The 27461-nt window shown below is 37.9% G+C and overlaps 11 protein-coding genes across 11 annotated transcripts; 6 read left to right on the forward strand and 5 right to left on the reverse strand.

Annotated features, from left to right (window-relative positions):
• The first annotated feature begins 562 nt into the window (after positions 1 to 562).
• Positions 563 to 1179, forward strand: LOC137922982 (chorion class B protein PC10-like). The gene is made up of 2 exons (XM_068766099.1): positions 563 to 613; positions 697 to 1179. The coding sequence occupies exons 1-2, from the start codon at positions 563 to 565 to the stop codon at positions 1177 to 1179; spliced, it is 534 nt and encodes a 177-aa protein (XP_068622200.1).
• A 2647-nt stretch (positions 1180 to 3826) lies between these two features.
• On the reverse strand, positions 3827 to 4362 carry LOC137922983 (chorion class A protein Ld2/Ld41-like). Its single transcript, XM_068766100.1, has 2 exons — positions 4312 to 4362; positions 3827 to 4192 (listed from the first exon to the last, which is right to left on the reverse strand). The coding sequence occupies exons 1-2, from the start codon at positions 4360 to 4362 to the stop codon at positions 3827 to 3829; spliced, it is 417 nt and encodes a 138-aa protein (XP_068622201.1).
• A 1108-nt stretch (positions 4363 to 5470) lies between these two features.
• Positions 5471 to 6108, forward strand: LOC137922984 (chorion class B protein PC10-like). Its single transcript, XM_068766102.1, has 2 exons — positions 5471 to 5521; positions 5626 to 6108. Exons 1-2 carry the CDS (start codon positions 5471 to 5473, stop codon positions 6106 to 6108), a joined length of 534 nt encoding a protein of 177 aa, XP_068622203.1.
• Positions 6109 to 8454: 2346 nt separating this feature from the next.
• LOC137922846 (chorion class CA protein ERA.1-like) lies at positions 8455 to 10849 on the forward strand. The gene is made up of 4 exons (XM_068765936.1): positions 8455 to 8483; positions 8804 to 8812; positions 10324 to 10375; positions 10487 to 10849. The coding sequence occupies exons 3-4, from the start codon at positions 10325 to 10327 to the stop codon at positions 10847 to 10849; spliced, it is 414 nt and encodes a 137-aa protein (XP_068622037.1). The 5' UTR covers positions 8455 to 8483; positions 8804 to 8812; position 10324.
• Positions 8906 to 9561, reverse strand: LOC137922985 (chorion class B protein PC10-like). The gene is made up of 2 exons (XM_068766103.1): positions 9511 to 9561; positions 8906 to 9388 (listed from the first exon to the last, which is right to left on the reverse strand). Exons 1-2 carry the CDS (start codon positions 9559 to 9561, stop codon positions 8906 to 8908), a joined length of 534 nt encoding a protein of 177 aa, XP_068622204.1.
• Positions 10850 to 13318: 2469 nt separating the features above from the next.
• Positions 13319 to 13834, reverse strand: LOC137922986 (chorion class B protein PC10-like). Its single transcript, XM_068766104.1, has one exon. It carries the CDS (start codon positions 13832 to 13834, stop codon positions 13319 to 13321), a length of 516 nt encoding a protein of 171 aa, XP_068622205.1.
• A 2270-nt stretch (positions 13835 to 16104) lies between these two features.
• On the reverse strand, positions 16105 to 16742 carry LOC137922987 (chorion class B protein PC10-like). The gene is made up of 2 exons (XM_068766105.1): positions 16692 to 16742; positions 16105 to 16587 (listed from the first exon to the last, which is right to left on the reverse strand). The coding sequence occupies exons 1-2, from the start codon at positions 16740 to 16742 to the stop codon at positions 16105 to 16107; spliced, it is 534 nt and encodes a 177-aa protein (XP_068622206.1).
• A 424-nt stretch (positions 16743 to 17166) lies between these two features.
• LOC137922988 (chorion class A protein Ld2/Ld41-like) lies at positions 17167 to 17759 on the forward strand. The gene is made up of 2 exons (XM_068766106.1): positions 17167 to 17217; positions 17397 to 17759. The coding sequence occupies exons 1-2, from the start codon at positions 17167 to 17169 to the stop codon at positions 17757 to 17759; spliced, it is 414 nt and encodes a 137-aa protein (XP_068622207.1).
• Positions 17760 to 19973: 2214 nt separating this feature from the next.
• On the forward strand, positions 19974 to 20510 carry LOC137922885 (chorion class A protein Ld2/Ld41-like). The gene is made up of 2 exons (XM_068765978.1): positions 19974 to 20024; positions 20148 to 20510. Exons 1-2 carry the CDS (start codon positions 19974 to 19976, stop codon positions 20508 to 20510), a joined length of 414 nt encoding a protein of 137 aa, XP_068622079.1.
• Positions 20511 to 22332: 1822 nt separating this feature from the next.
• On the reverse strand, positions 22333 to 22958 carry LOC137922989 (chorion class B protein PC10-like). The gene is made up of 2 exons (XM_068766107.1): positions 22908 to 22958; positions 22333 to 22815 (listed from the first exon to the last, which is right to left on the reverse strand). Exons 1-2 carry the CDS (start codon positions 22956 to 22958, stop codon positions 22333 to 22335), a joined length of 534 nt encoding a protein of 177 aa, XP_068622208.1.
• Positions 22959 to 25685: 2727 nt separating this feature from the next.
• On the forward strand, positions 25686 to 26228 carry LOC137922879 (chorion class A protein Ld2/Ld41-like). The gene is made up of 2 exons (XM_068765970.1): positions 25686 to 25736; positions 25860 to 26228. Exons 1-2 carry the CDS (start codon positions 25686 to 25688, stop codon positions 26226 to 26228), a joined length of 420 nt encoding a protein of 139 aa, XP_068622071.1.
• Positions 26229 to 27461: the final 1233 nt, after the last annotated feature.

Raw genomic sequence — 27461 nt, forward strand, 5'->3', positions numbered from 1 at the left:
CTGTTTTTTCGTAAAAACCATAGTTTATTCTATCAGTTTAATGTGTAATCAGTTAAACATGTATTTCAGTTTATAATTTTGCATTCATAATAACTACCGTTTTGGTGCGTGTTCGAGACGTATGATTTCATAAATAGTTAAACCGCTTACCGGTTAAAAACAAACATCATTTTGAATTCCTAACTTGTACGGCACTGCAACGAGTCAACAGTTTTACATAAATTCTAATCCAGTCCTTATTGCAATATTCTATAGAAACATTATTAAGCATAAATAAATAGGTGGAATGGACAATAATTCGATACACGATTTACAAGCATTGATAGTATTAATCATAATACATTATTTTAGTACTGAAACCAACAAATGCCTCAATTCCATAAAGCAATCAATGCACTGAAAACTTTTATTAAGAAACTGAGGTAACACGTAAATAAAAAAGATTAATATTTCTTAATTAAAAATATTACACGTTATTTTTACTAATTACTCAACGTTCGACACTATAAAATGTATAGGCGCCCAGTAATTATTACACTTGTCGTGAATAAACAACATCAATATGTCTGCCAAAGCTATCGTTCTTTTCTGCGCTCAAGCGTTTCTGATCCAGGTAAGCCGTGATATTTTTTGAACAGGTTGGAAAAGGCTATTAATGTTCAGTGATTTCAATAATATTTTTAATTTTTATTTCAGACCATCTCCGCTTTCTGCAATGGATTGGGCGCTGGGTTAGATTATGAAGCTCCCTTGATGGCTGCCGCACCCTTCGGTGCAGCTACTCCCTGGGCTGGCTATGGAGCCGGCTGCGGACTAGCTGCAGTGCCAACATCCAGCGGTGGCGGCTTCGCTGTGTCTAGCGCTTCCCCCATCCCGCCCGTCGGCCTGTCCGTGCTCTCAGAGAACGAGATCGGAGGTATCTTGGCCGTCGGCGGCGAACTGCCTTTTCTAAGCACCGTCGGTCTGGAGGGCGCGCTGCCTACTGCCGGTGCTGGAGCCGTCTCATACGGCTGCGGCGACGGTGCCGTGGGCATGATTAGTGAAGACCTCGCCGGCCCCGCCTGGGGCTACCCCGCCGCCGCTGGCTTTGGATACGGCCCTGGTCTCGCCGCCGGTATCGGTTACGGCCCCGCTATCGCCGGTCGTGCTTTCGGAGGCTGTGGATGTGGTCTTTACTAAAATATTTTTCACGACTTATCTTTATGAGAATAAATAGATTTTGAATGAATCCATTTTTTTATTTGTATGACAATGCCCCGATAAAATTAAAACCAATAATAACCAATAAAAACCGCGGTCATTGTAAGCGTCTGATTTGAGCAAGAATTCTCGCAAATCTTTTATTCCAAGTATTATTAAATATGGGTTACGATGAAAATAAATTTTGTGTCGTAAGTTTGTGTAGATATGTACGACACAAAATTTTTCAGACGAGCAATTCACGGTTGTATGTAATTTTGTTTACTGTAGCTGTGTTTATCAGAAATATTTTTAACGTCTGAGAGATGTACTTCATTTGTTGCAAAACAAACCGCAAGATCAGATCGTAATGTGAATCTGAAAATGTAGAACATAGCAATGTCGATTTTGTCGATGATTTCAATTTACGTGAAATTTCAAGTTCTGAAAGAGAATGCTGTAAGCTAGAAGATCAGGTACCGCTTGCAACCATATGTCATATTAGCAATATCAATAGTCATGGTTGCAATGGAGGCAGGGGACGCCATTTGCTTCGCAGTACAATTCACAAGCAGAATCGCTACTACATCGCTGCAGATAGCTCAGTGGACACCTCATGGACAACTCAGATGACAACAACGCGAAGTAAATGGTGGGGTAGACAGAATATTATTACTGAGCAGGCAGAACCTGCATATTTCGCAAAAAGGAACTTCAAAGGAAACATTGCAGACGTTTGGAATTTTTTTTACGAATTTAGTTTGAGACATTCAAATAGGCACAAAAGAAGAAGCAAACAGGCAAATAGGCCAAAATAATTAGTTGCTTTCTTCTAAGAATTATAAAATTAAATTATAAATATTATGTTCATGGTGAATACGGGGTAAAGGAAATTCTTATAAATGAGTTATGGAGTAAAATATTGGGAGTAAAATTCTTTTCAAAAACTACTGAGTGATAGACTCAATGATCATGAAGTCTTGCTATAAATGTGATTAAAGAGAAAAACAACAATTTTTAATGTACATGTAGCGTGTTAGTTGAACACAATAATATAAAACCGTTTAAAATATATAAAGCTTATTCAAAGTGGTCTCAATTGGCTGCCAAGTCCCTTAAACCTTAAAACCAGTATATTGATATTGGCATTAAGGTTTAAAGGATGACTCAATAGAAGCACGCACTCTTTCTATGAGAAAATTCTTCACTGTCAATCGTATGGATAAAATCCATACAATGGGATGGGACTCCAAATTATCATGGTGTTTAGAGCATGCCTTACACTCCAAAACCGACTAAATCATATCATATCGTCAGTGGATTATGATCCGGATTAAATAACGGCCAGTCTTCAGCTCTGACGAAGTTTCCTGACAAGATTGGGTGTATCGAGCTTTATGACCCAGTGCCGAGTCTTGCTGAAAGGACTATTTTTGTTTATTAAACTTAGTGTGTAAAATACCTTCTCAAGAATGGTAACTTGATACACTTGTGCTAATACTTTGATATCTTTTACACAAAAATATAGCTCTGTGACTTCTTCATAGCTAATACCACACTAAACTACTTCTGAAGTCGGACAATGCCCACGTTGTACTATGTTGCTAATTTGGAAGCTTAAGAACTTTTAGTATAGATACGGTTATATTTTTGTTAAAACATTGCTTAATTGTAAACAAATGTGTACCACTTAAGTGTTTTTCTTATTAAAATTATCAGTTAAGAAATGACCAGTGCTTTTATTATATCGCACTTGCTGACGAAGGCATAACTTAAACACGCGACAAGGTTTTAGGTGCTATGTTCATCTCCCGGGAAAAAAATCTTTTACTTTCTTTTACTTTCTTTTTCTTATCTTTTTCTTTTCAAAGCAGTAATTCGAAGAAATTACTGCTTTGATCGCCTTTTTGTATGATCACTACGTTGTCGGCCAAATCTTTTTCTGTCACAAAGAGAGGAGGTATTATTATAGCTCAAGATACAAACATTTGACTAATAACAAGCGTATGAAGGATTTAAAAAAATTATTTGACACCATACTTACTTTGTATGTAATGCAATCACAGCAATTCGATTTCTTTATCACCCTACTCCATTATAATATCACAAAATATTTTACGATATATAGGCGTGAAAATAAGAAAAACATAATTTACGACCATTTAAAAATGACAGATTCCAAATTCAAAAGTAATATTTTGTGTATTTTCAATTATAACAGTGTGTTTGGCCAGTACATATACTAGATACCGTGCAATAAGAGAGAAGTGACATCAATTCCACAGCTACTAGATCTTAAACCTTCTTTTTAAACTTGCATTTAATAAATCACTGATACGAAGTAGAATGATATGGTCAGCAAAAAAAAATTAAACCAGGACAGACGACTAGAGAATCACAAAGTAGTGAAAGAATATTTGAGGATCGTCGCATTATTTTTTGAACGCGATAGTTAGATAAGTTCTTACAAAACTTACTTAACCTCTGTTAAACTATTTCTTGAAAATTCTTTTCATTTTTCATGTTATTGACAACTAATTAGCAGCATCTGCTGTAGCTTGCGATAAAGGTTATATTAGTAAAAATTGTAAACAACTGTTAAGATAGGTTTTCGATTTTATTAAATTTTCTATATGTGAATATGTTTTTAATACATGTAGGGACCGCCGCAACCGCAGCCGCCGGCACAGCGTCCGGCAATGGACACGACACCGCCAGCAGGAACATCACCGCCGAATCTAACAGCACCGAGGATCGGCACCTGTCCCTCCACGACGGTAGTACCTGCGACACCCATCTCGCCAGCGATCGCTATGTCACCGACGCCGGCGCCTCCGTAAGCCGGACCAGCGACCGCAGGGGCAGCAAGACCGTATCCGAGACCGAGTCCAGGCCCGTAACCGAATTCAGTGGCTAAACCGGGTCCGTATCCGAGTCCGTATTCGCCGGCCCATCCTGGTGCATATCCTAATCCAAGACCCAGTCCAGGTCCGGCACATTCGCTGTATGCATTCTGAAATTGAATATTAGAAAAACCGTTAAAATATCAAATAATAATACAATAGGTACTTCAAAAGGTAAAATAATCAAAATGCAGTATTACTCAAGATATAAAAATTTTGTTTTACTTACCTGGATCAAGCAAGCTTGAATGCAAAGGACTAATAAGGCGAAAGAAGACATGATGGTGATTTTCCAATTGTACGGAGGTAAGTATAAATGATATACAGACACTGCGACTTAAATACTTTTCTGTTTCTAATGACCTAAGTGTTGTAGTGTAATTTCATAACAAATAACGTAACGAAAACATGAACGGGTGAATGAAAACGTAAACGGCACGTTTTTAACAGAGAAGCAAATTTTGTTTATAAAATTATTTCATTAGTAAAGATTTTCAATGTAAGTATTCCTCAAAAAAGGCGTTTCGGATTGTTATATACCGTACTGGGTCCGTACTACTGTCCTACTTTTAAGGCATCTGGTTGGTATACTTTTGTATTAATAGTTGTTCCTCATCATGATAATCTCAGCCGATAGACACCCACTGCAAGGCATAGACCTTTCCCAAAGACTACTAACATGACGGATATTGCGCTGTCTGCGTCTAGCGTAAACGTCTGTGTTTACCCTAAACCCTATCTAGGTGATCGATTCAGCTACCAGTGGACCTACCAAAGCCGGGTCAGCCTGCTTGTAGTCGTCACTTGAGAACCGAAAGGTTTCATCAGCCTGCCTAACAAATTGAAAATTTTATTAATGTTTTATCCATCTTTGTCATGTATTACCTGCTCGGCGTGAACACCTCTTGCATTCAAATTATAGAATACATATGTAGATTAATCATTCTCTTATATCTAAAATGATTTAAGCATGTATGTAAATAATAATAATATTAATGATAATTATATTAGGAATAACAAGATTATTTTAAATCTTAATAGGCCATACGGTGTCTGTTCTATGTTTCATATTATTCGTTGCGGTTAGTAAAGGCAATAGAGGACAGGAGACTATCACAAGATATTTTTGAAGTTTTTAAATTTAATCTTAATTGGAGAATTTACATTTACTTAGATGCTCAGTACGACTTAGAATAATTTACGATTTTCATGTCACGTAGTCAAATCTAAAAGAAGGAGCGGTGATATGTTTGGTTTTTGAGAAATATTTTTTGTAAATACGTGATAATACAATATTTCATCAACAATTCATTTACAAATAATCACGAAGTATAAAAAGAAAACAATTTCGATAATACTTACAGATGTTTTTACTAAACAATACAATCATGTCGACCAAAGCCATTGTTGTTTTTTGCGTTCAAGCTTTTTTGGTTCAGGTATGTAGTTAGAAGTTTGCTTTATTTCGCAATAGTTAGAGATTGATATTTTTTCTTATTGTTTTATTTTGTTAAATGATTTATATGTTTTCTTTTTTTCATAGACTATTTCCGCTTACTGCAATGGACTCGGCGCCGGGTTGGCTTATGAAGCTCCCTTGATGGCTGCCGCTTCCTTCGGTGCCGCTGCTCCCTGGGCTGGCTATGGAGCGGGCTGCGGACTAGCTGCCGTGCCAACATCCAGCGGTGGTGGCTTCCCTGTATCCAGCGCTTCCCCCATCCCGCCCGTCGGCCTGTCCGTGCTCTCAGAGAACGAGATCGGAGGTATCTTGGCCATCGGCGGCGAAGTGCCTTTCCTGGGTACCGTCGGACTGGAGGGAGCGCTGCCTACCGCTGGTGCTGGTGCCGTCTCCTACGGCTGCGGCGACGGTGCCGTGGGCATAATCAGCGAAGACATCGCCGGCCCCGCCTGGGGCTACCCCGCCGCCGCCGGTTTGGGATACGGCCCCGGTCTCGCCGCCGGTATCGGCTACGGCCCCGCCATCGCCGGCCGCGCCTTCGGAGGCTGTGGATGCGGTGCCTACTAATACGATTTTCATCAGCACATTTGGTTTTTAAATTAAAAAAAAATGCTTATGCATCAATAAACTTTGGTTTTGATTATAAATATTTCACATAATAACTTTCTGTCTATTCGTGCTAAAATATTCAATAATAATATCTCTGCTTTACTAGACCCGTAGCATTGGGTTAGTTATTTTGTAATGAATTTACAAAAATAATAGATTTTATTTTACCTTGTACATATGATTTTATACCTGTATAAAATCATTATGCTGTTTAATAATAAATGTACTTATGTTAATAAACTTCCGGTTTGATACACATATGGTAACGTTGTAGACAGATATTCATTATTTCCGTATATTAATAATCTTCAAACAAGACATGTCAAAACTTAATGGCATATAGCTCTTCTACATGGCATTAAACTTTAAGTTTATAGTTGAGAAACATTCTAATGACGGAAGTTTTTTTTTTAAATTTAAAGGCAAAGATTAGAAACAAATTTATATGTTACGAAAACATAGTTATTGATCGTAGAAATACTATTGATCGTAAACAGTGTCTTGACAAGCATTATACTGGAAAGTTCAATGTTTTCAGTGCTTTCTTCATTCCGCCCATCAGCCTGTTCATACTTACTTGAAACCTTATTATAAACGTAAAAAGAAATCACCTAGTTGCTAATTTCAAACTTAATAAAATTGTTATGTAAAACTAATTTAGATTTTAAACAATCATAACAATATTGGCCCACGATCAAAATTCACTGATTTCTATAAAAATGTCTAAATAAGAGGTTTGTTGCTTAGTTTTCTACTGGTAGAGACATGTTATGTTATAAATATAGACGATGTTTTATAAATTGTGAGGAATAAAATTACGTTGAAAGAATCGTGCAGGTTTAAAATATTGTTCGTAGCGAAACGGAGTACCGATGTGATTTTCAGTTTTGTATTATGCCTTTTCGGGATATAAAGTGTAAAAATTTCTGTAACATATTTTTTTTATTTACTACAATAATAATCAATGTAACTTAAATATTCATTTTATATATTCTATATGTATCATCCCAATTTACCTAAATTACCAAAAACTAGGTCAACATTTTCTTTTGAAATTAGTAAGCCTTTTTGCTTGTTCTACTTTTTTTTTATAAACATTAGTAACGTAACGTAATAAGATTCAGTATTCAGCGGTAAATGAGAATTATCAAACACCATTATATTTTTGTTTATTTTTAAATCGTAACTTTAAAAGTTAATTGAGGGTTTTAAGTCACAAAATGAAAAACCCCGTAAGTATAAGAATGATCATTTAATAAACTTGAGCGACTTCTACATACTGTTATATTTGGAATACATAATATTTAATTGTACTTTGGACTAAACTCAACTCTTATGCACCGTCGTCTAAGTAATCGATTTCACCCTCTAATTTAAAAAAAATGTTAACACATCCTAAGTAACACTCACTTTAAGTGTTTATGATAGTAAGAAAGTTAAGATTTAGTAATATTTAAGTACATAAATAATTTCCTAGATTTATAAATTATTAATTGTTTTTTTTTGAAACGGTCACTAGACAATCAGTGTGAGAGATAGTGGGCCTTTCACAATTTAGTGGTTGTTTTCTAAGGCATTTTCGAATGTAACTACCACTTCTTCGGTATCTTAAAACCATGCATTCCATGTAGTTATTTTTATTTTTATGATTGAACCAGTCTCATGGTGTTATGTCGATGGAAGAGTAAGGAGGAGCATGATTTAACAATTTGGTTGGTTGTTCGTTTGGCCATGCGCTGACATGCTGTCCTGTTGAAAAAGGATTCTGCTATGTAAACGTTTTATTTTGTTGGCATGGTGTAAATCTTTTTACTGGTACCATTTTTATAATTTCCAAAACAATACGATGATATTTTTTTTTCCTTACGCCTCTTTCTCTCTTCCTCTCTTTTGTAGGCAATTTTTCTAAAGCAAAACCTACTATTAAGATCGTCTCTTAGTGTTCGGGCTGTATGTAATAAATGATCCAAGTTAAACCTATGATAATATCAAATGCAGCATTGCAGGCACTCGCGTAGAATTTTTCTAACATTTTACGATACCAATCAATAACCGCTGTCTAAAATACATAACTATTGAAAAACCAACGAAGGATCGTGCTAAATATATTGATTTTATTTTGAGAATTTAGTCATATGGGTTGATCAGAGTTTAATTTCGATATTCCTTTCGGCAGATGATGTTATAGGTCACGTAACTCGGATTATCTGAGATTAGCACGACCACGTTTAAACTCTTTGAATCCGTTGTAGATAATACGAGGCGAAGAATGAGAGTGTAACACAAGATGGAACTTCATTATTAAAAGTTAACCTACTTAGGTTAGCTTCATAGTGATCTTGTTTCAGACTGAGATTGCAACGAAATTCGTAAATAATTATATAACAAAATACTCTCGAGAAATCAATAAATACGCTCCATATTTCTTTCTCTCTAAATTGCCGCCAATTTGAGGAAATAAATGACTGAATTATGTAATGTAATGTGTAAAGTTAAGTAAGGAGTTCTATTTTGACTTTTTAATTTTAAAATTATATTTTCTGTACTGGCCAGTTCGAAAATACTCTTATTTCACTGACATGGCCATGTCATCAAATCAGCTACAGTGACTGAATAAAAAAATCAGTGGACCACATATGGCACGGGATCCAAGTTCAACGAAGTATTGATTTCAGCCGATAATGATTATTAAAATTCAATATAAGTTGCAGCAGCTTTATTTTATTGCAAGTCTAATTTACAGAGGTCATTCTTGTTAGTAGGCACCGCATCCGCAGCCTCCAAAGGCGCGGCCGGCGATGGCGGGGCCATAGCCGATACCGGCGGCGAGACCGGGGCCGTATCCCAAGCCCGCGGCGGCGGGGTAGCCCCAGGCGGGGCCGGCGATATCTTCGCTGATCATGCCCACGGCACCGTCGCCGCAGCCGTAGGAGACGGCACCAGCACCAGCGGTAGGTAGCGCACCCTCCAGACCTACGGTGCCCAGGAAAGGCAGCTCGCCGCCGACGGCCAAGATACCTCCGATCTCGTTCTCTGAGAGCACGGACAGGCCGACAGGTGGGATGGGGGAAGCGCTAGAAACAGCGAAGCCACCACCGCTGGATGTTGGTACGGCAGCTAGTCCGCAGCCGGCTCCATAGCCAGCCCAGGGAGCACCAGCGCCGAAGGGAGCGGCAGCCATCAAGGGAGCTTCATAAGCTAATCCTGCACCCCATTCGCCGCAGTAAGCGGAGATGCTCTGAGTAAAAAAATTAAGGTTAATTTTTTGGAAAAAAAAATTCTCTGAACTTTTAAATCAGTATTAAGCGTAAGCTGTAGTTTGATCTCGTAATAGTATATAAAAACCTTCGAATAACTCACCTGTACTAAGAACGCTTGAGCGCAGAAAAGAATAAAAGTTTTGGCGGACATGTTGATTTTGTTGACTGAAATGTTTATGGGTAATACCGAAATTACTTACTTTATATACTATATTCATTAAGCAAACCGCAGCTGTCGAAATAGTATAATTGTACGTTCAATAGATATAATACGTGACTAAACAAAAGGAATTATATTTCTTTTACTTCTTCTGAAGTTGAAATGGTATTTTAGGCACGATTTTCAGTCGATCTTGATATTTTGGATCTGGTATTATCTATTGGGTACATCTGTTTGACATATCATGAAGCACATGGCAACAGAACCTAACAAGAAATTTCCGCAAGCTACATATAAAATTTGCTTTCTTAAAATAGTTTATGTTTTAATAATAAATAAACGAAGTTTTTACGTTAAAGTTTAAATACATATATGGAAAGCATTAAACCTAATATTTTTAAACAGCTATCGTTGTTGCTTAACATATCATATATAGAAACAGAACGAATTCAGAAATGTAAGATGTCAACCATCTGAATACTTCACAATATTTGCAGAAGAAAAAAAGACTATGATTTTGTTTTTTAAACCCAAGTTTTACAATAAAAGTCTTTATTTAAATTTTCAAGCTGTTTATAAAATATTGTCATAAAATTCAAAGAATTTGTAATATGTTCACATTTGTAAAAATGTGTCTAATCATTCTATTACGCCACCCTTGTTAGTTCGTATGAAAATTTTTTTGTATATAAGGTGCTAGCTTTGCGTCAATAAATTATTCTGAAGTTAACACGGTCAGAAAACAAACACCAGCATGTCTCCTTTTGCATTCTTGCTGCTCTGCGTTCAAGCTTGCTTGATTCAGGTAAGGCTTTTAAATTTTCGTTCTTGATGAACATCTATTTCTTTTCCTTTGTTTTTTTTATTTTGGTTTTAATATCTTATGAAAAATAATCAAGAGTTTCTGTTATTTCAGAACGCCTACAGCCGTTGTCTCGGAAGCGAACTTGAGTTCGGCATTGCTCCTAGATTCGCTGGGGAATGCGGACTCGGATACGGACCCGGTTTAGCTACTGAATTCGGTTACGGACCCGGACTCGGATTCGGATACGACTTCGCCGGCCCTGCTGCTTTCGCTGGACCGGCTTACGGAGGTTCCGGTGTTGGTGACATCGCAGTCGCTGGTGAAATGGGTGTCGCCGGTACCACTCTGGTCGAAGGACAGGTCCCAATTTTGGGAGCTGTTAGATTCGGAGGAGATGTTCCTGCTGGTGGAGTTGTGTCTATTGCTGGTAGGTGCGCTGGTGGCTGCGGTTGCAGTGGACCTTACCTGTACTGAATTGACAAAATGAAACTATAATCATTTGTAACGAATAAAACTATTAAGTGCAAAGAAATATTTTATTTTGTGATTTCAACAACTTCCATGAATTCAACATATAAGAGATAGAATTAGTCGAGATAAGTGTTATTGTGTATTGTCTTTTGGCATACTTTAACAATATCTTTTGTTAGAATTAAACTAACTACGGTACCAACAACAGAAACACAGTGAATTTTAAAGAGCTGCTGATTTTTTAAATGAATTTTAATTAATTTAATTCATAACATAAAAAAGAGAATTTTATTTGTTGATTATGAAATAGGATGGATATTGAATTTAGGTTATAAATTTTGATAACATTAGAAAATGATTGTAAAAACGATACCGCCAAAATTTTTTATAATGTTACACATACATTATGAAAGTACTTATACGAGTATATGTATATGATGTATGTAATTCTTTTGTAGATATTAACGCTTTTATTTATGCCGTTGGAAAATGCAATAGAAAATCTAAACCTATATTATTTTAAATCTACTTTGTATTATGCCTTATAACATGCCTTCACATTTACACATCTTTGGTGTAAGCAATTGATGAGTGAGTGAATAAATTTTCAATACAAAATACTACGAAATCGTGTCTTAAGGTTATAAAGTAACAAGGTAGAAAGTAGCAAGGTAGAAAGACGAACTTGTTAAAGCCATCGAACGATGGAAGCAGGCATCTTTCACCTGGTCTTATAAAAATGTATAGGAGAGGCTTATTTATGTTCACCAGAAGACGCCTTTCGTTTAAAATGATGACGATGCAATAGTGTTTTTTTATTCCCGCCTCTTTGATAAAAAAGTAACAATCCTTTAATAGAATATTAAGTTAAATATCTTCTGTAAATTGTTCAATTGTACGAATCCGGCACTATAAGCTTCTCAAATGCGTATGGCAAATGAAATTTCGCCTAGTTGATTTAACGATTATTTATCATATTATTTAATATTCCACAATTAATAAGCGAAAGTATCACGCCAATTAATAAAATAAAAGCAAATTATAAGCTAACTTCAACATAAAAGGACATTAAAAATGTAAACGCGTTTGTCTAGTTTTGTTTCTAATTTAAAACATTTCAGTGTAAGTAACCCGTTTTCTTTATTTCTATTCGATTTAAAAATGTCACCTATATCCATGCAACCGTGAACTTAACTCTAATTTAAATGCATATGATATTTAGGATTATTATACATTAAAATAAGTTATTGAAACTAGAGCACCTTAGGGAGCTGAATGATACTATAAATAAACATCGCGGCGTATATGGCCATAGGCAGTCCATGGAGAAAGATAAATAGTATAAATTTGTTTAGGAGACAAAATCACGGAAATTTTTTGTAATCAAAAGTGTTGGAATCATTTTGACTTAATTTTTTCAGGTAATCATAGAATTATTATTAAGCTAACATTATCTAGTAGATATACGAAAAACCTGACATAAAGTAAACACTAAATTAAAAATAACGCCACGTATACACACTAAGTATAAAATAACGCTTTTACAGACGCATTTTTGAAAATAAATAAAAGCGACACATGAGTATCTAATACATTCAGGCATTACGCGGAAGTCCATCTTAACTAAGAAAGGGACTAATAAATAGCTACTTCCGCTATGCAGCAGTAGTCGTGCAATGAAGTGCACCGCCCGCCATTGTAACATCTCCTGAAGATGTCCCGTGGAGACGTGAAACACGTGTAGAGTAAATTAACGGTGGTAGTTGTGTTTCGCATTGTTTGCCGCACGCGCTTTTATCAGCGGTTCGCGGACGGTGCACTTCATTGCACGACTACTGCTGCATAGCGGAAGTAGCTATGTATTAGTCCCATCCTTAGTGCAGTTAACATCTGCAAAAGAATTTAAAATTAGCGTTTTATTGTCATAATAATAGTCGTAGAACTAACTAACAACTAACTAATATTGCTGTCTTTTTATAGATTGTATTGCGAACAACTGGTTGAAAGGGCCCAGCAACTAACGTATTTCGGCGACCTTAAAAAGGTCCACCTCGGTGTATCCGGTAAATAAAGCATTGCAATTTGCGTCTAGATTCCTCTTATATTCAGCTGTGCCTAAAATAATTAATGTATGTTTATCAATTTTTGATGTATTTGCCAATGTTGCTCAAGGTACACACTAATACACTGTTTAAAAAGTAATCAATATGACAGCAAGCTAAATCACAGGTTTAATAGAAATAAAAAAAGAAAGAAATGATTCATGATCATTCAGAAAATATATGCCAAGTCGTAAAATAATTGTATCGCTTTATTTTTACGTCGTGCAAAAAGTGTTACCAAGACTCTTTGGTAAACATATTATGCTCGCCGTTTCAAGTACTTTTAAAATTTTTAAGTATATGTGCAAAAAGAATATAAATTAAAACATGAATGTAATCTTATTTTCATATTGCCAACTATAATTTTGCTTTAATCCGCAGCCTCTGAAGGCGTGGCCGGCGATGGCGGGGCCATAGCCGATACCAGCGGCGTGACCGGGCCGTATCCCAAGCCGGCGACGGGGTAGCCCCAGGCGACAGCGGGGATGTCTTCACTGATCATACCCACGGCACCATCGCCGCAGCCGTAGGAGACGGCACCGGCACCGGCGGTAGGCAGCGCACCCTCCAGTCCAACGGTACCCAGGAAAGGCACCTCGCCGCCGACGGCCAAGATACCTCCGATCTCGTTCTCTGAGAGCACGGATAGGCCGTCGGGCGGGATGGGGGAAGCGCTAGACACAGTGAAGCCACCACCGCTAGATGTTGGGACGGCAGTTAGTCCGCAGCCGGCTCCATAGCCAGCCCAGGTAGCGGCGCCGAAGGGAGCGGCAGCCATCAAGGGAGCTTCATAAGCTAACCCAGCGCCCAATCTATTGCAGAAAGCGGAGATGGTCTGGCAGTTATTAAACGCGAGCACCCTATGGGCGGTTTCTCTTGCGAACATTTTGTTTCATGTTGAATAATCTTTATTCACGTATATATAGTATAGGAGCGGCCAGACAGCGCAGAGGCGGCAGTTATTAAACGCGAGTACCCTTTGGGCGGTTTCTTGTGCTAATATTTTTTTTCATGTAGAATAAACCTACTTCACGTATAAATAGTTTAGGGGCAGCCAGACAGCGCAATGGCGGCAGTTATTTAACGCGAGCACCCTTTGGGCGGTTTCATTTGCGAACATATTATTTCATGTCGAATAAACCAAATTCACGTATTTAAAGTTTAGGAGCGGCCAGACAGCGCAGTGGCGGCAGTTACTAAACGCGAGCACCCTACGGGCGGTTTCTTTTGCGAAAATTTTGTTTCATGTCGAATAAACCTAATTAACGTTTTTAAAGTTTAGAAACGGCCAGACAGCGCAGTAGCGGCAGTTATTAAACGCGAGCACCCTACGGGCGGTTTCTTTTGCTTACATTTTGTTTCATGTCGAATAAACCTAATTAACGTTTTTAAAGTTTAGAAACGGCCAGACAGCGCAGTAGCGGCAGTTATTAAACGCGAGCACCCTACGGGCGGTTTCTTTTGCTTACATTTTGTTTCATGTCGAATAAACCTAATTAACGTTTTTAAAGTTTAGAAACGGCCAGACAGCGCAGTAGCGGCAGTTATTAAACGCGAGCACCCTACGGGCGGTTTCTTTTGCGAACATTTTGTTTCATGTCGAATAAACCTAATTAACGTTTTTAAAGTTTAGAAACGGCCAGACAGCGCAGTAGCGGCAGTTATTAAACGCGAGCACCCTACGGGCGGTTTCTTTTGCTTACATTTTGTTTCATGTAGAATAAATCTAAATCACGTATTTAAAGTTTAGGAGCGGCCAGACAGCGCAGTGGCGGCAGTTACTACACGCGAGCACCCTACGGGCGGTTTCTTTTGCGAACATTTTGTTTCATGTCGAATAAACCTAATTAACGTTTTTAAAGTTTAGAAACGGCCAGACAGCGCAATAGCGGCAGTTATTAAACGCGAGCACCCTACGGGCGGTTTCTTTTGCTTACATTTTGTTTCATGTAGAATAAATCTAAATCACGTATTTAAAGTTTAGGAGCGGCCAGACAGCGCAGTGGCGGCAGTTACTACACGCGAGCACCCTACGGGCGGTTTCTTTTGCGAACATTTTGTTTCATGTCGAATAAACCTAATTCACGTATTTAAAGTTTAGGAGCGGCCAGACAGCGCAGTGGCGGCAGTTATTAAACGCGAGCACCCTTCGGGCGGTTTCTTTTGCTTACATTTTGTTTCATGTAGAATAAACCTAATTCACGTATTTAAAGTTTAGGAGCGGCCAGATGAAAGAAGAAAATATTTTGTAGATAGTATTTTTCAAAAGGTCCAATAATGTCATATATTCAGGAGAATTGCGGAAGTATCTAAATTTTTTACATTTTACTAAAACCAAGCCTTCACCGTCCATTAATTAGTGATTTAGGTACTACCGTATTTAAATAACTACGAATGAGACGATAGTTAAAGAAAATTTGTTCAAAAACATTTGTTAAGAAAAATAAAAACAAAAAAAGATGTAAAATATTAAAAACTTTTTACAATGTTTAACTTTAAGTTTGAAAAAGTTTTTTTCTTTTCTATTACGCCACTCTTGTAAGTTCATTTGATACTGTTTCGTAAATAAAGGCCAGTTTTGATTCAGAGTAAAGAATCTACCGAAGTATGCTGGCAAAGGACAAACATGAGCTAATTTTTGGAACAGTCGATATCGTTACGATATTTAAAAATTTAGTTAGGTGGGGAAGAGAGTCTGGTTAGCTAAAATCGGTTTCGCGGGTCGGCAGCTCCAAGTACAGTACTTGGTTCCTCTCTCGATCTCGAGATGGGCCCTGGATCGGTGAATTCTGGGAATTTACGACTCGAGGAATTGTAAGTGGTAAAGATAAATGTTAATTTTCTCTTGTCTAGTTGATCACATTGTCTAAGTCCTAATATTTATCTTTTTAAAACTTCCAATGAAAAGTCATAAAAAAGAAGCTATAAATGCTGCCCGCATAGTAAAATTATTTAACATCATGAATTAATCTTAAGATCGATGGCTGGTTTTAGTGTATTTTATTTGATGGGTTTTGGAGATGCACATATTGGTTTTAGATTTGGGAAGCAATTTGCTTTAATTTAGTCAACTTAAATTATATAAAAAGCAAACAAATGTTGAAACATTGAAATCAATTTTATTTTTTATTATATTGTAAATTTTCATTTTATTTCTCAATAGACACCGCATCCACAGCCTCCGAAGGCGCGGCCGGCGATGGCGGGGCCGTAGCCGATACCAGTGGCGAGACCGGGGCCGTATCCCAAGCCAGCGGCGGCGGGGTAACCCCAGGCGGAGTCGGCGATGCCTTCGCTGATCATGCCCACAGCACCGTCGCCGCAGCCGTATGAGACGGCACCAGCACCAGCAGTTGGCAGCGCACCTTCTAGACCGACGGTGCCCAGGAAAGGCAGCTCGCCGCCGACAGCCAAGATACCTCCGATCTCGTTCTCTGAGAGCACGGACAGACCGACGGGCGGGATGGGGGAAGCGCTAGACACAGCGAAGCCACCACCGCTGGATGTTGGCACAGCAGCTAGTCCGCAGCCGGCTCCATAGCCAGCCCAGGGAGCGGCGGCGCCGAAGGGAGCAGCGGCCACCAAAGGAGCCTCATAAGCTAATCCTGCGCCTAATCCACCGCAGTAAGCAGAGATGGCCTGTATAAAAATTATTACGTTACTTACTAATTATTATTTCTTAATTACTAAATATGTTATTTATAACGTGTTTCACTAGTTATAACGAAATTCATAATTTTTACCTGAACCAAGAAAGCTTGGGCACAGAAAAGGATGATTGCTTTGGCAGACATGTTGTTTGGGTTTGTTAAAACAAGTGTATGTTCCATTGAAACCACTAGCTTTTTATACTTTTAGTAGTTGTGTAAATGTATAAAAGTGACACGTGACTTAACAAAAGAGTAAATAATGAAATTTCCTTATCATATAAATGTTAAAAGTCTCACGATTCCTTTCACGCTTCACTTTTTAAATAAAGTAATAAATTTATCTTATATTTTTATAAGTAGCTTGTTGTTTGGCTTATATTATATTAGTTTCTACTTTCATGCAATTTTTTGTAGCTAGCAGCGCTACCTCGAAATTGAAATGTACGTGCTTTTATTCTATTACAGAGTGATGTTTCTATTTTTAATCATTACAAGTTTAGTATATAAACTCCGTGTAAACCTTTGAAAGTCATTCTGATTTTTACGGAGTCGGAAAAACACTTCTAATATGTCGCCTTTCGCATTTCTGTTGGTTAGCGTTCAAGCTTGCTTGATCCAGGTAAGAGCTTTTATTTTTTTAATTTAAAATAAGTGTTGAAGCTATTATATTTATTTATTTTCACGTAAAAAGGGAAACGTGTATAATACTAAAAATGTTATCAAAATCTAAAGGATTATTGATTTTTAAGAATAAAAACACATTTCGAGCATAACATAACATAATTTTTGAATTTCCAGAGCGCGTACAGCCGTTGTCTTGGACCAGAATTAGGGCTTGGCTTCGCTCCTGAATTCGCTGGTGAATGCGGACTTGGATACGGACGCGGCTTAGCCACTGAATTCGGTTTCGGACCTGGCCTTGGTTACGGATACGGACTCGCTGCCCCTGCAGCTCTTGCAGGCCCAGCTTACGGAGGCTCCGGTGTCGGTGACATTGCGGTCGCCGGCGAGATGGGAGTTGCTGGTACTACTCTGGTCGAAGGACAAGTACCGATCCTCGGTGCCGTCAGATTCGGAGGAGATGTCCCGGCTGGCGGTGTAGTCTCCATCGCAGGACGCTGCGCCGGCGGCTGCGGCTGCAATGGCCCTTACATGTACTAAAACGATACTATGTAATAATTATTGAACTTGATTGAATAAAAATTAATATTAACGTAATATAACTTTCATTATTTAAATTTGACTTAACAATAAGGCTACAGAAATTATTCTATTAGTTAGTAAAATGTTAAACATGAATTAGTAATAGGCTTCTATTTAAGATAATATCTATATTGCACATTAGCGTTGTAAATGAGCTGTATTGTTATACGTTATCCCTATGCTGTTAGATGGAAACATGTTTTCAACTTTCTTTGCAGTTACAGAATGTGCGTTCCTTGCAGGATAACGAGGATCGCATATATTCGATACCTCTTCGTATCATTTACATCAACTCTGTCTTTTTATACAAAATAATACACCTCACTGATTTACCTTTTCTTTCTCAAAGTCAAATGTTTCTATACAACATTAAAGATTCCTTTACAAATTTTGTCGCAAAAATTAATGTAAGATTAAATTATTCCCTGTTCTAATTATTATAATACAAAAAAATATTTCAATTAGGTGGACATATTTACAAATTTTTTGGAAATGTATAATCAGAAACTGAGTGATTTTCTTTTTCAAGGTAGATAAATTATTTAATAAGTGGTCTGGTAACTTATTTTTTCATATTCAAAGAGTACTAAAAGAGTTATTAAATATGTTATATTAAGCTTCCTTATTATATAATTTTTGATACCTGTGTAAATTAAATAAATAAATAAAATATAAGTTTTAATACCATTCTATGCCGCATGGCATCTGCCACATTTACTAGGATGAGTTTTAGAGTTAGCAGCGCTCCTAGAGCTTTCCTACAGTATTTTCAACTTTTACAGCCATGTCGATCTTAGATACCACTTTATGGAGCTATTATGAATTAGCCAAGCAGTTCTTCCACTAGACCTTCACGGTGACTCTTTCTTATTTTAATAAACTCTTTCATAAAAAAAGTTGACTAATCCTTAATGGGTCTAATGATATTCAATGTTTCATTGGAAATTTTAGCCCTTCCTTTTCTTGGTTGTAAATCCAAAATTAAAATGTTATTGTTACGTAAACCTTATTACAGAATTCGAATAGCCTAAAGAAGCCGTACAAGCTAAAAGGCTAATAGCGCCAGAAACAACTGAATATAGAAAATTCTGAGTTATGGTAAACAAGCGATAGAGGACTAAGACAGTTGGCGGACGAGGGTTCGGTTCCCGTGATCAAATTTTAAATTTAAAAAGGTTTTTTTTTTAAAAAAAAAGGTGCAAAATTTGGTTTGTTGACTTATTTGTATGGTTAATATCATATTGAATACATGAAACTTTGTTAAATTTCATTTAAAAAACAACTAATGACTTTCTGGGCGGCTCTACACAGAAAATTTGCATTCCTAGCCGGTGGTAGCTTACGACTCATGATGATAAAATAATTGACAATTCAAATGTGTGTGTAAATGTCTACATGAATAAAGACATTTTTAATTTTGAATTTCTCGAATACGTTGCATTGAGAACATTATAACAACAACCTGGTTAAATGTGACTAGCAATGTTTTATTGCAATAATGTGACATCAAATGGTACTCTACGAGGCTACTATGTAGCTTATAGCTAGGGTCGGTTGACCGTACCCTTTTTAATTATAATCTATAAGCAGGAGTTTTTACATATTCTATCAAAGCATCACGACTACACCTTTCTTGACAATCTTCAACATTTTTCTATGGGACAGAAGTAACAGGTACTACAATATTGGTCTCTGGCTTCAATTTACGTGCCTGGCACGATCAGCTATCTTCTAAAACTAGCGACGGCATTATGAATGGGTTATCTACAAAGCTAAGTTATTACCACACCGAATACTTCTTTCAAAATATATTAAACTGTAACACGTCTTCGTACTTCGTTTCTATTTCAACAGGTTTTTCCTGTTATCCGTGACCTTTACACGTTAAATGGAACATTTCAATGCATTATATCTGTAACGTTATTTGTAAATATTTACTATCTCTAAAAAAGCAAATATTGTTTACACAATTGCAATTGCTTATTATTTATCGTAAACGAGTTTGTTCTACATTACAATGAAGTATGTATGTCACATAAAATAGCACGTTTTCATTGTTTGACGAGATTACGACATTACTTTAATTCATTGATAAAAGTAAGCATATAAATCGTGGTATTATAATGTACAAACCATTCTGAAATTTATTCAGTTGAAAAATAAATTTAAAACATGTCTCCATTCGCCTTCTTGTTGCTCTGCGTTCAAGCTTGCTTGATCCAGGTGAGGTTCTTAATTTTAATTATTTTTATGGGTACTTCAAGAAGCTTTGACATTTTTCCTTTAAATGAAGATATGTTATGACACAATTAATAAAAAATTATAATATTATTTGTGATATTCTAGACTGTGTTCAGCCGTTGCCTTGGACCCGAATTAGGACTGGGCTTCGCTCCTGAATTCGCTGGTGAATGCGGACTTGGATACGGACGCGGTTTAGCCACTGAATTCGGTTACGGACCTGGTCTTGGTTACGGATACGGACTCGCTGCCCCTGCAGCTCTCGCTGGCCCTGCTTACGGAGGCTCTGGTGTCGGTGACATTGCGGTCGCCGGCGAGATGGGAGTTGCCGGTACCACTCTGGTCGAGGGACAAGTGCCGATCCTCGGTGCCGTCAGATTCGGAGGAGATGTCCCGGCTGGTGGTGTTGTCTCTATTGCAGGACGCTGCGCCGGCGGCTGCGGTTGCAACGGCCCTTACATGTACTGATTGACATTACGTGACTACGTAACTACGTGAATGTAATAATTTTCACTGAATAAAACCCAATAATAAATGCACCATTCGAATTTATTTACTTTATTAAAACTTTAAAAATAGTGAAGAAAAAATACTTCACAATTAGAGTTTTACATTGAATTATATTATAATCAGTTTTACATAAATAGGGTATTACTTGAAAAAAAAAAGATGATTTATATATCATGTGTCTTGCATCTAATATTTTTACAGGGTGACCGAAAATAGGTAGAAGAGATAGGGATGGGCGAAACAATAGCTATCAAACTATGGACGGAATACCTTATTCAAAAATCAATGTTTCTGGAGCTATTTGAATTTTAAATATTGTGTTAAAATTTATATAAATTTAAATCCCGATATTCTGGAAGAAATATGGACGACTTTTTACAGGGAATACCAAATTACCAAATTCTTAAGTTATAGTTTAATTATTATTTTATTCAGTTTATTTTTTAGTCGATTGTTATAGGAATAAACTTTTAAATCATTCTATGCAGTACTGTAATTCAAATAGTCAATATGCTAGTCAATACAAATAGTTAGGCCCTAAAGTAGATAAACAAAAGACATAAGACCAAGGTCGCGGGCATCGCAAGAAAAGTCATTGTGACGATCCTTGGGGGAAGCCCACGCCTTGCAATGAATGTCTATCGGCTAACACGCAGATGTTAATGATGATGTCTTTTAAAATTTAACTGTTTTCATTTGTGGATGTACAAATGATTCCTTAAACAATATTACTTTTCTATAAAGAATAGACTTAATTCCAACGGCGTATTACATTAATAAGAATAGCACGTCATTTATTGTTGTTATAGACTTAGTGACAGAATTTATTTACAAGCGCGGATACAATACTGTGATAATTACGTTTTTCTAATTGTCACAAGTTAGGATGTTGGCTTCGCGCTTGTGTTAGAAAAAGTTGTATTAGAAAGTAAAAAAAGTTCATTGTTATTTAAATTGCACGGCTATCATAAATGTCATAAAAACGAAAGACATAGATAAATTCAATAAGAACTAGAAGTAAAACTGATTACCGAAGATACCATAAAACAAGTGCTTTTTTAGAACATGTCGTGTTTACTTACGTGCTTCGTATATTTTATAATATGTATTTTTTATTGTAATAATGTAAACGATTGATTAAAAACACTTTTGTAACACTTTAAGACTAAAAAACGACATAATGTTCGTTCTTAACTTTTTGTGGTTTTAATAATTAATTGAAATTAGATATATTTAAATAACACAGCAAATATTTAAGTTCGCTCTACAAGTGGAGTTTTTTATGAAAAAAACTAATTCTCGGATATCTCCGAAACCATTGATTTTTCGATAGGGTACAAGAAACTAAATGACTGGATTTAAATAATTAAATTACATAATTTTAAATAAAATTTTTGAAAACTTAGAAGTAAGTACGCAGATGATGCTACTTCCCATCCTTTGGAAACTTGTTTGTGAGTATTGGTGAACCAACCATAATGATACATATAAAAATAATTAAAATTGAAAATGTGAAAAGAGAAATAAGCCAAAGTATCAATGACTTATGTATGTATGTTTATATTTACTCTTTGCTTAGTGCTTAGTAGAAAACTCTAAATAAACACGTGTTTGCGTGATAAAGAGGTGCCAAATATCAAACTAGTGCCAAAATATAGAGCTTTTCTTTTTATATAAACTAAACTTAAAAATATATATCTCATTAAAGGAATTGAAAAGAGTTATGTTGATGCATACAGAATTTTTAATTTGCAAATATCATTTGGTCAGAAGTAATTCTTCAGTAGACACCGCATCCACAGCCTCCGAAGCCGCGGCCGGCGATGGCGGGGCCGTAGCCGATACCGGCGGCGAAACCGGGGCCGTATCCCAAGCCAGCGGCGGCGGGGTAGCCCCAGGCGGTGCCGGCGATGTCTTCGCTGATCATGCCCACGGCACCGTCGCCGCAGCCGTAGGAGACGGCACCGGCACCAGCGGTAGGCAGCGCGCCTTCCAGTCCGACGGTGCCCAGGAAAGGCAGCTCGCCGCCGACGGCCAAGATACCTCCGATCTCGTTCTCTGAGAGCACGGACAAGCCGACGGGCGGGATGGGGGAAGCGCTAGACACAGCGAAGCCACCACCGCTGGATGTTGGCACGGCAGCTAGTCCGCAGCCGGCTCCGTAGCCAGCCCAGGGAGCGGCGGCGCCGAAGGGAGCGGCGGCCATCAAGGGAGCTTCATAAGCCAACCCGGCGCCCAATCCGCCGCAGTAAGCAGAGATGCTCTGAGCAAAAAAGAAATAATTTTTACAAAAATCTTAAAGAGAATGCAATAATTTATTACCAAATATGACTATGAACGCTTTTAATTACATACCTGAACCAAAAACGCTTGAGCGCAGAAAAGAATGATTGCCTTGGCGGTCATGTTGGCTTTGCTTCTTTAAAATAAATGTAAAGTTTAATTAGTTCGTGTGGTTTATATAGTCTTAACATTAAGTAAGGCGAAGACAATTGTGAGCATATTAGGCAATCTAAAGCGCACCGGCTTTTGTAAAGAATGCACATACATGATAAGACGACATACAATAAAAATAATAAAAAATTAATAGCTTCATCGCAAAACCAAACTCTACGTTAATAATGACTATTGTAACTTTTCTTTTACGAAGTCAAAATAGTAAAGAGGTAAAAAATGTAAAAAAAAGATATATAAGGTAACAGGAGCAAATAGATATACAACAATGAAGTATTCAAGACATTCCTTATTGTTATATGATATAAATGTGGCCCACTGCCAAAGGAGTATCGTGTCTAAAGTATAAATTGATGTGGGTAAAAAGAAAATTTTGCGGATGTAAATAAGAACGACCTCCAATGACAATGTCTCCTCTATTCCGAATAATGATACAACGATAGTCCGAACCAAATTAAACAGCTTAACAGCCAGATTACGTTCCGGCGATGGCCTACTATATATGCTATATATTCCTTTAATTTAAATTTCATCACCAAGTACCTATGCAGTAATGTTGGATAAAAGAATTTTCCCGATATTTTAATGAGAGTAAAAGATCGAGCTATTCTTCGATCGCGTCACAAACATTCGAATCGAAATTCTTAATACCTAACGAGTGACAGCTCAGACCGAGATATCGAGTGACGTGGAGTTTCCTGCCTTGCGCCCACGACACTGCCAAAGAACATCCACCAAGCGACATTTTAACGTTGCAAGTTAACGTCCCATAAATCTTAGTTAAAATTTTAACCAAAAAAATATAAACGCGAGAAACGTCTCATAAATCGCAATACAGCAAAAAATTGTTCAACCCTTAGCGGGTAACGGTACGTCTCAAGTGGCGTGGGGTCGTGGGAGCATGCTATTGATTTAACGGATCTTTGTTTTTATAACAAAAATTCCAATGCGCCCGCGCATCAGCACACAGAGTTTACACGAGTGCTCAGGAGAAGGATCCAGGCCTCGGTCGCGTTCACTAGCTAGGTGTCGTCTCACGCACCGACGCACACTCTTTGTGTCGGTTGCGTTCACCAGCTATGTGTCTTCACACGCGCCGGGGCCAATTAGAATTTACGTTATAAATTCACGCCTTGGTCCTATTCATTCTCTGGGCATCATTTAGTTCACGCCACAACCTTTACATCGCCTCGCACCCCAAAGGGGTAAGTGTTGAACAAATATTATAAAGACATCATTATTAAGTAGCATTTATCTATAAGTTAGAGCTCAACATTTTGTCTGTGTTCCATCATTATGTATTCATTATTACTTTTCAATTTGTTTATTTGTTTATCTCTCCTATTATTGTTTTACATGCTTTACATTTTGTAACTCCGTTCTAACAGTAAACAATCACATCAACTGCTTTCGGTTTCTGCCCTTACTTCATCGCAAGCCATCTCCGGGTTTACTGTCAGCGGAGCAAACTGTACATATACTTATATATGTATATCATAACTGTGACATTTATTCACAGGTGCAAGGTTTACACTGCAAGTTTTACGCTTCGAGTTTTACATTGCGACTTTTATACTGCAAAGTTTACACTGCGACTTTTATGCTGCAAGTTTTATGCTGCAAAGTTTACACTGCTACCTTTACACTGCAAGTTTTACGCTTCGAGTTTTACATTGCAAGTGTTACACTGCAAGTTTTAGACTGCAAGTTTTACACTGTTGAAATTAATATCAACTTTCTGCGGAACCATCACATCCTGCTACCTACCGGCGCTCCCTGCTCTCGACTTGCAGCCGCCTGACCAGTCCTGGGAGATCGAGCGGCTGACCACCACCACCATCAGGGGAGTACCGAGCTGCGGTGTAAAATTAGACCAGGCCTTCTGCCCACTACCCTTAGTTAATTAAATATATCTATATGTTTTTCTTTGTGTGCCTTTTTCTACTGCCAGCAACCCCTTTTATTAAATATATATATATATCTCTACTTAAAACGGCACAACATAAGATCGCTGAACATTTAATTTAACCTAAGCTGAGGCACCTGAGACAGTCCTCTAGTTAAGGTACTGTCCAAATGAAAATGCATAAATGATTATTAGCTTTATTTATTTACGAGTATTAAGCCAAAATATATCAAAATCGAATGCACCAAAGAAAAAACAACAAAAAGTTATAATTCCGACCGCTTATTAACGGTGTTTAATATTCACGACATCATTGTATTATAATGATATTAAAGAAATTATAATTAAGGTCTAGTACCCAATTATAATGTACTATTCAGCAGCTAAAATAAAATGATTATTGCAACTGATTTACTTTTGGTAAATAAGAGCTCTAATTATTTGTTATATTTCTAGTACTGGTTTGTTTTTTGCGGTCAAAAACAAGTCTTATTACTTTACATTGAGACTTTAGAAATAATAGATAGAATAGTTTCGAACATGAATAAAAGTTTAAAGAGAATTGAATAACATATACTTTTAAAATGTAATATTTTGAAGTAATTTGTTTTCTGCTTTGTGGCATGCTTCTGTGTGTACAGTATCACGTGTTGTTGTAATATTTAATTGCGAAATTATTATAGTCATTATGGATAGATGTTCATTATATATAAAGAGCTCACTTCAATTTACAATCACTCTGAACTCGTACAGTCGGAAAACAATTCTCAGCCATGTCTCCATTCGCCTTCTTGTTGCTCTGCGTTCAAGCTTGCTTGATCCAGGTGAGGTTTTTAATTTTAATTATTTTTATGAATACTTCTAGAATCTTTGATATTTTTCTTTTAACTAGAGATATGTATTAGATCATTAACAACCAATTTATTATATTTTTTGTGATATTCTAGACTGTGTTCAGCCGTTGCCTTGGACCCGAATTAGGACTGGGCTTCGCTCCGGAATTCGCTGGTGAATGCGGACTTGGATACGGACGCGGTTTAGCCACTGAATTCGGTTACGGACCTGGTCTTGGTTACGGATACGGACTCGCTGCCCCTGCAGCTCTCGCTGGCCCTGCTTACGGAGGCTCCGGTGTCGGTGATATTGCGGTCGCCGGCGAGATGGGAGTTGCCGGTACCACTCTGGTCGAGGGACAAGTGCCGATCCTCGGTGCCGTCAGATTCGGAGGAGATGTCCCGGCTGGCGGCGTTGTCTCCATCGCAGGACGTTGCGCCGGCGGCTGCGGCTGCGGTTGCAACGGCCCTTACATGTACTGATTGTCATTACGTGACTACATAACTACGTGATCGTAACAATTTTCAATGAATAAAACCAAATGATAAATGCACCATATGAATTTATTTACTTTATTAAAACCTTGAAAATAATTAAGAAACAAATACCTGACAATTAGAGTTTTACATTTCATATAAAAGGTTGTCAAATATCTCCCTTCCGCATTTTTGTCTTTAGAATTTCGCGGCTATGTACAAAGCGCTACAGAGCTCGTATCTGGCAATGCTATACATAATTTGAAAGGTCTTGATATAACCTACAAAACGACGCTATGCATGATTAGTTTGGATATTGCGTTCAACAGTTATAGACGTGTAAACATGGAGTTCACTAACGCCGAAATTCGCGCTATTTTAAAGTTTTCCTTCGTTAAAGGCAAATCCGCTAAAGAAACGTTCCGTGAGATTAATGGTGTTTTGGGGGATGGTACTCTATCACTTCGAACCGTGGAGGAATGGTTTCGACAATTCAGAGCCGGCGAAAACGACACCATGGATAAGCCAGCCGGCGGAAGACCTGTGACGACAAATACCGATCAAATCATGGACTACATCGAGTTAGACCGGCATGTGGCATCTCGTGACATCGCCCAGGAGATGGGAGTTAGTCACCAAACCATTTTAAACCATCTGCAGAAGGCTGGATACAAAAAATGCTTGATGTTTGGGTGCTGCATGATTTGACGCAAAAAAACCTTCTGGACCGAATCAACGCCTGCGATATGCTGCTGAAACGGAACGAACTCGACCCATTCTTGAAGCGGATGGTGACTGGCGACGAAAAATGGATCACATACGACAATATCAAGCGAAAACGGTCGTGGTCGAAGGCCGGTGAATCGTCCCAAACAGTGGCCAAGCCGGGATTGACGGCCAGGAAGGTTTTGCTGTGTGTTTGGTGGGATTGGAAGGGAATCATCCACTATGAGCTGCTCCCATATGGCCAGACGCTTAATTCTACCATCTACTGCGAACAACTGGACCGCTTGAAGCAGGCGATCGACCAGAAGCGTCCAGAATTGGCCAACAGGAAGGGTGTAGTGTTCCACCAGGACAACGCCAGACCACACACTTCGTTGATGACTCGTCAGAAGCTACGGGAGCTCGGATGGGAGGTTTTATCACATCCACCATATAGCCCGGACATAGCGCCAAGTGATTACCACCTGCTCCTGTCCATGGCGAACGCCCTTGGTGGTGTTAAGTTGAACTCAA

Source organism: Battus philenor, unplaced genomic scaffold (assembly GCF_028537555.1).
Source record: "Battus philenor isolate CCGP_79_NKW_IND1 unplaced genomic scaffold, ilBatPhil1.0.hap1 SCAF_20, whole genome shotgun sequence".
NCBI lineage: Eukaryota > Metazoa > Arthropoda > Insecta > Lepidoptera > Papilionidae > Battus > Battus philenor.